At 39.5% G+C, this 12369-nt stretch overlaps 1 protein-coding gene across 2 annotated transcripts in view; it reads right to left on the reverse strand.

Moving 5' to 3' along the window:
• Positions 1-12369, reverse strand: part of LOC133993666 (dihydropyrimidinase-related protein 3) — a 35922-nt gene that overhangs the window by 4930 nt on the left and 18623 nt on the right. For both annotated transcript variants that reach the window (XM_062432668.1, XM_062432669.1), the window contains exons 3-11: positions 11189-11373; positions 9431-9595; positions 8770-8831; positions 7985-8065; positions 6668-6736; positions 5321-5441; positions 3498-3654; positions 2684-2825; positions 1710-1880 (exon numbers count right to left, since the gene is read on the reverse strand). In XM_062432668.1, coding sequence (XP_062288652.1) covers positions 1710-1880; positions 2684-2825; positions 3498-3654; positions 5321-5441; positions 6668-6736; positions 7985-8065; positions 8770-8831; positions 9431-9595; positions 11189-11373 — 1153 coding nt within the window. The remainder of the gene's footprint in view (positions 1-1709; positions 1881-2683; positions 2826-3497; positions 3655-5320; positions 5442-6667; positions 6737-7984; positions 8066-8769; positions 8832-9430; positions 9596-11188; positions 11374-12369) is intronic.

Raw genomic sequence — 12369 nt, forward strand, 5'->3', positions numbered from 1 at the left:
CACAGTGTGCTGGTAAACAGGGCCGCTCCTGTCTGGCCTGGAATCAGACTATCCATTAAGGTATATTTATTGGAGCTGGGAGCTGCTGTGCTCTGGTCCTCTGCTCTCTTCTGTTATTTTATCTGGAAGGACGACCAGCAGGAAATGAAAGGGTGACATCATTATGTAAGAACCCATGGATCCTCAGTGGATGTACTCCACATTTGGAGAAGGCATATTATTAGTCCAGTTCTCTCTTTCCATTCTTCCATCTGGAGACAGAGCAAACTTCTTTCTCCTCCACTAAACAAAAGTCATAACTTGATCTGATAACTTGAGCAAGGCAAACTAAACTAACTTTGCCTATTGACAAAAATACTGCACACGTTCATGATCTGTGATATTTTCTAGCAGCTGCAACCCGCAGGTCTTCATATTATAAAGATTCAAATGTTTCTAATTCTGTTTCATTGGTTTCAATATTTAATTTTGAATACATGACAATTGAAATTTGTTTTGATATCATTAACTTAAATATGAACATCTGACAGTTACTAACAGTTTTAACGTATTTTATATGAAAAAAGTGATTCTTCAAAACCCTGGTTGCTGGATAATCCTAGGTAAACAGTAAGCCTTCAAGAGGATTCATATTCAATTTCACTATGAGATACTTTTTTAAAAGGAGAGCAACACTGGCAGGCAAGTAGCTTGTATGTTAGTGATGTTGTTCAATTGCTGCTAATTTATGTCAGTAGATTTTTATTTATTTATGTAATCTATAATAATAGAATACAGTGGCTCAAAATCAATGCACACATATTGAGTTAAGCAAAGTGAATTGCAAAAGAGGGGGGTGGAGTAAACAGAGGTCACACAACACTACCAATTTTGATTAAGATTGCATGTTAAGTGCAATGTTTTCCATGAAATCAGAAGCCTTTGACTAAAGCTGTTTTCCACTTATGAGATGAGTTGTTTTCAAACAAGAAATGTGCACAGATGTCCCAAATCTCTGAGGTTTGTGAAAGTATTTGAAATATTAGTACTTACTGTAGCTTAATCCTGTGCAATGAATGACATAGTTTAAACCCATTCATCAGAATAATATTTTGGATAATACGTGAATGTGATATTTCATGATATAGATTGATTGTTGGTTAGCTGTAGTTGGACTGTACAGGGCATTTAGGAAAATGTTGTTTATGTCACTGACATGACAGTATATCCATCCTTGCTGAAGGTTTTTGGATTTTGTGAGCCTCAAATTTACACTGGGAGCTGGTCATGTGGTGAATACGGTGTGAGTCGTATTAGTAATGAAGATCCACTGAGACCTCATTTCCTTTCAGAGGAACTGAGAGCTCTTTGGAAGCTGGTCAAAAATGTGCTCCCTCTCTCCCTGACCCTCTCTCTGTATCTTTCTCTTTCTCTCTATCTCTTGCACACATACACACACAGACGCAGACACTGTTCTTACATCATATCTTACATTCTGCTTTACTCTTTCCCTAAAAAATCTGACCTCTTTCAAAAGCACATTTTTATTTCTCCCTTTTTTCCTCCATCTCATGTTGTTTTTCAACTCATTTCTTATATTTAGCAAAACATAGATCAACTGCACAAAAAATTGATGGATAATGCCAACACCAGCAAGCAAGTTCTATTGTTTGAGAAGCTGTGAAATGATATAGCATCTATAGTTTCAGTAGTTTATACTGTGTACGTACCGAGTTGTGTGTCTTTGCAGTGATGGTGCTGATAGAGTCTGTGTCCCAGATGACCAGGTCAGCATCGGAGCCAACAGCGATCCGACCCTTACGTGGGTACAGGTTCAGGATCTTAGCTGCATTGGTGCTGGTCACCGCCACAAACATGTTCTCATCCATCTTACCTGTAGTCTGGAAAAGAAAACAAGCCAAGAAATAAAGGGGGAATACATGTTAAAAATAAGCATTTGTCAGAAAGGATGACTGGTTACTAGATGTCACAATGTTAACCTTTTCACCCGGCTTACTCACTTTTTCACTTTCTCATTCAAGTGAATTGAAAGGTGTGTCTAAGCTTTTGACTGGTACTGCATGTAGCTCTAGCTGGAGGCATTTAGATAGCAATAGCCATCACCTCTAAAGGACTTACATTCAGTTTTACTTTTTAAAATTCATCCACATTTTAGAGGCAGTACAGTGTTCCACAGCTGTCTAAAGCTGCAAGGCTGTTAGTTGTACTTTGATACAGTGATAACGACAATGAAGGAGGGGAAAAATGAGGGCAGTGTGCTCCATCCCAGGGTGAAGGAAAGGACAGACATTGAGATAGAAAAGGCAACTATAAAGCAAGACAGAGACAACATGATAGTAAAATAAAGCTGGAGAGAGGGAGGGAAATAGGGCAATAGCTAAGCAATGTAGGCAAACTAGCAAATGCCAGATGAGAGAACAGACACAGACAGAGAGTAAGAACATAGCCTTATAAAACAAAACAAGATGTGGATTCAACTACAGAGCAAACAGCACAGACGGAAACTCAAAGAACAGAAGAGACACTGCAGATGGGAGTTTAAAAAAAAAAAGCTTAGAAAGCTTAGAAAAATGATGATTTGCCTTAAGAGAAATGTGTAGAAACTGAATCTGTGAATAGAAAGTGAATTTTGTCCCTGTCTGTGTTCCCAAGTTTAAAAATGGAGAAAAAACATAGTCCTCACCACAGCTTTATCCCAGATGAGGGACATCCTCTCCTCCACCCCGTTGACACCCTCTGGGATCTGAGTGAAGTCGTCCTTGCCAATGGCCTTCTGGGCCACGCTGAAGGTGCAGTGAGCACTGCCAGTCACACTCAGGTCTCCACTGGGAGATAGAGACATGGAGATATGGGATTTAGATGGAATTATAACAGTACGAAAAACTCTGTGTACTGCAATCACAAGGAAAGATGTTTATTTACTTAAGCATGAGAGCCACACCAAACAGAACAAGGAATGGGAGCGACTGATATATGCCTTGTGCCAAAGTTTATTCTTGAAGTTCAAACCGTTACTAATGTTTCCAGTTTCCAGATGACATTCTAACTCACTTACCAGACAAAGTCCACCCATTGTGTAACAACTGCTGATTTAAGAGAGGAAAGCAGCTCAAAGCTTCAGTTTAATGGATTGATTGGATGCATCTTGTTAGTATCTAATCTTGTTATTTCTATATGTCTATCGTACTTGCAGATACTCGCTAGTGCACATCCAAGTGGGTCTTTATATGAAGTTCACTGAAAATCTGTGTGTAATTTGAATAGAAATGTATGTTTGAAAGAGTATGAGATAAGTGACTCTCCTGCATGAGTGTACTCTGTCTTGTTTTGCCTAGTATTATGTCATCTTTGTTCGCAATAGTAATAACAGATGATATGACATGATATGAAATACTTATGTTACATGATATAAATGCATGACGTGTTAGACCATGGTTCAGCCAAACACAAAAAAGGGTAATAACAACCTAACTATCAAGAGGCACTTTGATAAGTACCTGGACAGCAGTGTGTTCAGGTAGTCTGGAGTGGTTGGATCAGGGCTGAGAGGAGGTGATGTTACAAAAGAAGCTGCCTTGGCCCAATTCTTGCTCCAATAATGTGTCCCATCAGTCCCCAGGCTGGCTGTGATTGGCTCCCCAAACACAACATTTCCTGAGGAAGAAATATTAGTTTTAAAAACAATAGCATAAAACTGATTAATTTCAGTGTTTCTTGGCATTCTCAAAATCATTACTTTCAATAAATCAAGCCTGATTCATTTATCAACAGTTTAGTCTCACTAAAAGCTTTGGCAATTCAAGTTTTTGAAAGAGAGGAACCATGCCTAATCTCTGAGAATCCAAATATAACCCTTGGCAATATACACATTTCTTTTTTGGCTCAACTGCAGTTTAGCCTGTTCTTCCAGGATGTGATTCATGTCACTAACAATCGTCTGCTGGGGTGTCTCTTCATGCCACTCTGCTCTCACACCTCACTCTTTCATGTGTTTCCTGGTTTAAGAGTTTGGGAATAGATCCAAGTGAAGGTGTCAGGCTCATAAAGGTTCCTAATGGGATTGTGTGACTGAAATAAAGAGGCCATCTGAGGTCTGCAGGTTAAAACCTTATGTGGCGCTTCAACCAAAAACATCCAAAAACCCATTCTTCTTCTCTGCCCTCCCCCGTTTTCCCCTTCCACTCTCAAAAAATGTATATTTTAGAGTCCATCACAGCCAAGGAGCCCCTTGGTTCACCTCAGCTCTTGGACTTTGAGGAATCGTCAGTGTGAAAGCTGGACCACAGAAAAGACCCAAATGACAAAGCTGATGAACATATGCAGCTTCAGGGAAGAGGGAAAATGATCTTATAAGGGCATACATGTAGGTGCAGTGATACTGGTTTGTGCATTCCTAACATCTCAGAAATGAGACAGAAACACAGCAACAAATGAGGAGAGCTGAATTACAGAAGACATTTTCAGAGATGAAAAGATCGCAGCCAGTTTCTAAAGCAGTCATTTTTAATATTTAAATGTGGTGCTCTTTTGCCAGATTATACATTATTTTAAAGTGTTGTACTGAGTTCAGTACCAACATGTCAATTAGAAATACAGGTTAATGCTGTAAAGAATAATGTAAAGTGGAATATACATCATGTCAAAGATTGCTTGTGCTGTACTCATCATACACAATGCACTAAATCACTGCATGCTCCACAAAATGAAATAGATGAAACTCTGAAATGAGATAAACCCTATTACATATTGATATCTAGTTGTCCCCAGCATTAATAAATCTAAAGCTACCCCACATTTCAGTTTGGCGAGCATTATCTCACATGAGGCAGTAATGGTCATGAGTTTGATCCAGTCCATATAACATTGTTTGCTTGTCATTTTCCAGCTCCTTAACCTTCAATGGCTAACCTAAATTGTGTTTTTGTAGGTCCAGCAGCTGGTACAACAGATTTGTCCCCAAGAAGGCAAAAACATGGCAAGCTCGGCAATGGCTGGTCCAACCACTCTTCAATTTCCCCAACCACTCATGAAACCAGCAGAAGAGCCCAACTTGATGTGTAAGAAGGTAACCATAGACTCTTACATTTCCAGCATTCATAAGATCAAGCTTTTTGGAGGGGCATTCGTGTGACAGTGTCCTTGTTACCTTGTAATGCTACTTTCATCCCATGATACTTTCATACCGGCATTCCCCTACAACCTGTGATTGTTGCTGGAGTGTACAACATACCATTCAATTTCACAAAACTGAACCATTGGAAACAACACGTGGTTTACAATTTTCTGCATTTAGTGGTTAAGTCTAAATGCAGGTCTTTACCTTTCTTCCTAGCCAGTGAGATGATGTCGGCAGCACTCTTGCTCATGACCCGGGTCACGTAGAGAGGACAGTTGGTTTGGCTGGCGATGGTGATGGCACGAAACACCGCCTCTGCCTCTAGCTAGAGAGGGGACAGGACATTGTGGTTGACTTGGAAATGTTTTTCCCATTAGGAGTTTCTCAAATAAACTTCAAATATATTGACCGCAGGAAAATTATGTATTTTTGGAGCTGCGTTATTTGAATAATTCAATTTTAACCAAAACAAGAAGTGGAAGCTTATAATTTTAACATCGTAAACTGGTGCTGAGGGATTTATTATGCTACATTTAGTTAGGGTGGTTAAATGTAAATTTAATGAGACCAGGAGCAAACACTGGCACCTGTCATTTACTGTAATTGTGATCACTGTTAAATTCCTGGATGCTAGTTGTGAAAGTCAGTTTTTAAGAGTCAGCGAACAAACAAACAAACAAATAACTTCCACAAAGAAGTGGTAAAAATAAAATTGCAAGTAGAAAGCCAAGCATAACTCCACGTGTGACAACTGTCTCCCACATGTGTTTTGTAGTTTGCAAGGTAATGTAAACACTTCAGCTGGTTATTGTGTTCTAGACCACAAGCTCAGCCTGGGTCCAATAACAATAAATTACAACCACAGGACACTGGACTCAGATAAAGAAAACACTAATCTAAATTGGCCTCTGCTCAATTAAATCATGTTACCAATCTCTTGATTCTTAAGACTCCACTTAGCTGCATGACACTATGAGACATTGTGAGACTGGCTTCATTCCAATACACCAGAGAGCGAAAAATCCCAGTCAGGCTAAAGGCAGACAAGTTGCTGAGTTGGGAGCATGGCTTTCATTTAGCTGTTTGTTGAAAAAACATGAGCAGTATCAATTGGGGGAACCAGAGGATTTTCACCCAATGTCTCTAATGTGTCTGAAACCACATGTGTGTAACAGGAACAATGTGTGTGTGAAGACAAGTTCAGGAACATTATCGCAACAATATGACCCTGTGTATGTGTGTCAATGTTTAAATTTCAAAAAGCTGCTTGTACATTTTCTAACTTTTTTCTCATGAGATGGAAAACTAACCACACTGGCAGCACATTTATGTTACACATGCCAACACAGAGCTGACATTCACTGAAAGAGGAAGATGATAGGGATGTCATTGATGTACCTAAAAGACTTTAATACACATTATTTCTAAAAAATTAAAAAAACACAAGGCTTGCACAAAAACAATCATATTTGCACATATCACTCTTTACACAAACATTATTATTATATGTTATTATATAATTAGTGTAGAGTTGTAGAGTGTGTGTTTTACCTCTTCTGGCCTGCTCAGCACATGTCCCTCTGGTCCAGTGATACCCATCTGCAGCATACGGGCCTGCTCCTGTTGAACAAACACACAACAAGTACTCTGTAAACAGCTGCTTACTCATAGACACATGCAGACACACAATATATGCATACACACACAACCACAGACAAAAATCCAAACAGTGAATTCAATTTTTTGTTAAAATCAAACTGGAAAGTGGACCAGGTGTGAATGCTCATGTGAAGTTTTGGTCACACTCCAAAATAATGTTCTACTTCTGCTTCTTTCCGCCTGTGTGAGGAGTGTGTAAGGATGTGAGCAGCAGTTTTATCCAGCTGTGTCATGCCACACACAGACGACCGTGGGAATCTATAGGAGGTTGAGGGTCTTTGTATACATGTACACTCAATTCTCAAAATTTCAGCTAGTTTGGTTTGCTGGCAAGTCACTCTAGTAGTAGATCCCTGTGCAGTTTGCTACAAAAGCTAATGCACCTTTTTGGTTGGATTCACATCTAACCCTATATATCCTTGATAGTTAATTATTTTTAAAATTACTGTTAAGACACACAACATCACTACTAAGACTTGACCTTTGTAGGGAAAATGTACTTATTCGTGTGCTTCTAGGGAGAAACTGAAGTTGGAAGTCTGAGGTTTCCTAAAGTAAGCATCTAGTGGCCATTAGGGAAACTGCAGCTCAAGACACTTTGTTGCAGCAGATTAAGCACGTATCCATGGTGGTTGTCACAACATGTAGCTTGCAACAACATGTCCTCCGTACCAGTACTAACAGCATTTATCATAAGCAAATCTAAAGCCTCTCTATCTCAGTAGCTTTTAAGTAAATTCAGGTCATGACACAATCTAGGAATTTAGAAATTTTTGGTTTAAAAGATAATGGAAATCAGACTCCCTCAAAGTGCTACACACAGTGACAGGATCCAGGCATAGTCTGGAACTCTGACTAATACCAACCCTTTTAATCCACCCAACTATTACGAATCATTCACTTTCATTTGTCCACAATGCGGCAAAGCCCTGTATAAACTACACCCACACATTAGTGTCCTACAGGAAACTCATTCTCCCTCTCATCAGTGACAGTGTGTTTAGTCTGTAAGTAGTGAAGATGCACTGTGATAGGGCTCTGCTATAAAGGTGAAATAAACTGAAATAAATCACAGTAAAAGTTAAAACAGATCACACAGTTGGGCATGACACATGTAATTAAAGACAGACTAGGAAAGAAAGAGGGAAGAGGAGGGAGAAAAAAATGTTTAAGAGTGGAGTCTTTCAGTTTATCTATCGTTATTTTTACCTCGGCGATGATCTCGCCATTCTCGGCATGGACCTGGGCAATGCCTCCCCTCTCTGCCAAGAAGGTAAAGATCTCATAGAGCTGGATGAAAAAAAAGAACACAGTGAAATTACATTTTTAGTCTTGCCTAGAAGTTTACATAAGAATGAGACACTTGGTTTTCATCCTAGGGGTCACCCTTGAGCCACAATTTAAAAGAAGCCCACAATTTACGTGATGTCTACTACGACACACTGCAATTATTGTGTGTGGTCTCCAGAAATGGTTAAACTCATGTGGGATGAGCTGCAGTAGTTGTTAGGTTGCTGCACCGCAGTAACTCAGCAAGCTGCATGACATCAGTTTTTCAAGCTGGACTATTTCAGTTGCCTCATGTGCTCCTTTGACCAACCGAATTAGCAACAGCTGCATGAAAAACACAGAGTCCTCTCTTACACCATCTGCACTTACACATTTTCTGCTAGGACTTATGAACTCTCGCTATGCATCACAGGCAACAATTTACATAAGAACAAGGTATGTCAAGCGATAAAAAAGACGAATGCTTTTCTGAAACTATACTTAAAGCTAGAGTTCTGGTGAACACCAACTGAAGGTCATAATTTCATCACTTTTTTAAAACACTGAATCATTGCTAAACTATTGCCATATGTTTGTACTTATTAACAATCCAGTTTAACAGCAGGTCAGCAGTGATCATTTAGTGAAATCAAGATAAATTCAACTCTGTAGCTACATGTTTGAGGTTTTTTATCCCAGTGTGCACCACATGAAAGTTATTTTACCTCACTGTTGCTCATTTGGTAGTAGTCCTTGTAAGCCATGTAGACCTGGAAAGAGTTCACTCCTGTAAAAACAAGGACAACATTAAGAAGAAAATGCTACTTATGTCCCCCTAAAAGGGCAAATAACCAAAATGTAGTTTTTATATGTAATGTGAGTCTAATTTTGCAACATTATCTGATTTTTAGGAAGGAGATTTGCTTATTTGCCTGCCAGAAAACATGTCTTTTGTTAATCCATTATACTTTGTCTCTCTTTCAACTACAGCAACTTATTCTGTAGTTACATTTTACAGCACCAAGGCAACTACATTCAAATTTGTATTGATTTTTGACTATTGTAGGTTGAAATCACCTGTGATTTTGAGCTACTTATTTGTACCTACTGCAAGAATAATACTGCAACAATACTTGAATAAACAATAAAGATAAGGATAATAATAATGTGGTATTTATTGCTCCCTCTGATCTTTGAATCACCATTTTACCTCTATCCGAAAAACACCAACTACACTGTCTTTATCTTTTAACAAACTACACACTAACATACTAATCCTAACCCTATACCAAATAGCTTTTTAAAAAAATACTTTTTTAGAAAAGTACTTTTCTGTTAAGAAAACCATACTTCATTCTCCCATTTAGAAATAACGTCAAAGCCTACCTTTATCCTTGATGAGGTTATCCACCTCCTGCTTTACGCTGTCATTCCAGTGGGTGATATCCACATTGAGGGAGTAGTCACAACAGGTCTTCTCATCAGCCCACTGCCTCCACTGGTCATAGGCCTCCATCAGGCTGCTGCCTGCCTCTGGGATCACGTGGTCCACTGAAGGAGAGGAACGATAAACAAGAGAGGAGAGAGGGATGAAGGATTGAGGAGAGAATGAAAGTTTGGAGGGAGAAATGTGTTTAAGGAGAAGAGACAGAGCCGGGTGGGGACGGTGACCCATGGGGAGATGAAGACAGGGTGATGACAGAATTTGTCTTCTGGTGTTTCTACTTTCTACTTCCCTGTGTATTTTATCTTGCATAATCAGCTGTCTGTCTGTCTGTCTGTCTGTGTTTTTGCAGATCTCAGCCAGTGGGGACCAACCTTGTCAGATGTCACAGCGCATTTGTACGAGTTTGTCTGAGTGTGGATGTCTTTGAAAAATTTGGGGCCTCTTCAGCAGTGGATATTGTCAAACTTTTGGTTTTTGTTATGTCACCACAATCAATCTCATAGCTTTGAAACTAGAACCAAAAGGCAGTGGAATTTTCATAATGTGATTTGGAAAGAGTAAAGAAACATAATATTGGAAATACTGACTGAAAGAGCTGGAATTTAAGATAGAATAATCCCACCAAAGCAAACCTCTCTGCTGAAACATATCTTTCAATAATACATCCACATTGAAATTACACATGTGATATAGACATGGGCTCTGACCTATTCATTTCCATGATTTTCTGTGTAAATCTGAGAACAAAGGGTACATCCTGTGTGCATGCCTGTAAGATGGAGACAGTATCTTTTCACTGAAATTATTCATGGACAAAGTAAATCCTCACTGTATACACCAGTATCACCATGCACAGAATATCCAGCCCCATCTTACTCAGCTCTGATAAAATAAGGCTGACTGCTGGCTTGCCACCTGACTATCTTCTTTATCTTATTAAAGATGACCCAATCTGCTTAAGCTTTGCATGTTAATAGGATAGAGCTGGCAATGGTGATCACATAGAAAGACTCTTTACAATGCCAACCATCTAAACCACTTTTTTGTTTACTGTGACACAAACATAAATCTGTTAGCATAGAAAGACATATACAGACATATAGTATGCAATACACACAGGCAGACACAGGCAGATACAAACTACAGTATACTTTTTCACTTTCTTTCTCACACATTACCCAATGCAATATAATCCCTCTATGAATGGAGCTCATGAATAGAGCTTACTACAGTAGCACGCCTGTTCGTGAATGTGTGTGTTTGAACACTGAGCCACACTGGCACACAAGCAGCAGAGTAACAGTGAGCTCAAAAGACGTTAATGGTATTAATTAGACTTTGGTATCTACCAGCTGGTGGCTGTGACAGCGTCTGGTCTCAGAGCGGCATTAAGCACAAAAACACACACACACAAACCTTTACTGTACACAGACACACTGCTGCTCTATTTCTGTGGGAGCAAACTTTCACTCTTTGCCCCCCTTTCCCCAACACTGAGTCTTTTGTATGGTCCTATTTTGGAGAGCTGCCCATAACACACCAAAATCGCTTCTTTCCCTTTGTTTCCCCTTCTGTTTTCCTTTGTCCATCCTTCCTTTCCATTTATCCCCTCTTTTTTTGCTTTTTATCTATATCTAAAACAAGCTTTGCCTACACTCAGCCTCACTCTGTGGATGTCCTTCACTTTTAGCCCTTACCGATCATGGTGGTGCCCCCAGCAAGAGCAGCCTTTGATCCCTGAGCAAAGTCATCCACGGTTGTTGTTCCACGGTACGGCATCTGGAAGTGGGTGTGGATGTCAATGCCACCGGGGATCACCATCTTCCCATTGGCCTCGATGGTCTTCACCCCACCGGGCACGATCAGGTTGTCGCCGATCTGCCTGTTGAGGGCACATGCTGTCATCAGACATGCAGTATGAACTATTTCTACTAAAGATGTATTGACAGCAGGGATTTCTCTGTCAACCCTAATGAGCATATCTTTCGTTGAATATGGTATTGGTATGATTTGAGCAGAAACAATTAGTTGATTAATTGATTAGCTTAAAGTCCATTCATAGAAAATTACTCAGCAACTACTATGACTAAGAATGAAAATCACTGTTTTGTATCTGTGTCATAGGTTTTTTGGTACAATTTCTAGTAAAATTGAAACCAAACTTAAAAAAAAAAGTTCTTTACTTTAAACTCACATCAAATCAAAGTCAGCCAAGCTTGAAGAAGCAGACTGTCACCATGTCAACACATCAACATTTCACTCCTGTTAAACCCCCCTTGCTGTCCAGACTTTATAAAGGACACAAGCCAGACAGACACATAGGCAGGGAGAAGCCAGTGTTTCTGTGAGTTTGCCAGCAGCCTAATGGCATTTGGATGTTTATTATGCAACACCAGGCTTCCTCTGGGTACCCCTCTCTGTGCTGCCTCACTGAGGAGCAATGGGGACAAAAGGCTTGTAACTGGAAAATCAAGTGAGAGCAGGACACGGGTGGAAGAGTGAGAGAGAGGACAGACAGAGGAATTCACCCAATCTACCCTGGCCTCATCTAATTGGGCAGGGACATGCTCTCACTAGCGCAGAAAATTGGGACAAGAGTGGTTGTTATCACCCAACTATGGTGTAAGTGACCAACAGAAAGAAATGCCATTTTTGGCTTCATTTTGACAAATATGACACTATGTGCTTGATTGATCAGCTGGAGTTACTTCATTAATTGTAAAATTCACTTTACGTTTCCTTAAACTTGATTCTGGAGGAAGAGATAATGCATATGTTATATTTAGTTGGGGTTGATTGAGAAAGCAATATTTGCACTTGAAGTAAGGGTCAAAAAGTTCTCAAGTTTTCTTTAAAAAAACTAATAAAAAAATATAAC

This window comes from Scomber scombrus, chromosome 14 (assembly GCF_963691925.1).
Source record: "Scomber scombrus chromosome 14, fScoSco1.1, whole genome shotgun sequence".
Classification (NCBI taxonomy): Eukaryota; Metazoa; Chordata; class Actinopteri; order Scombriformes; family Scombridae; genus Scomber; species Scomber scombrus.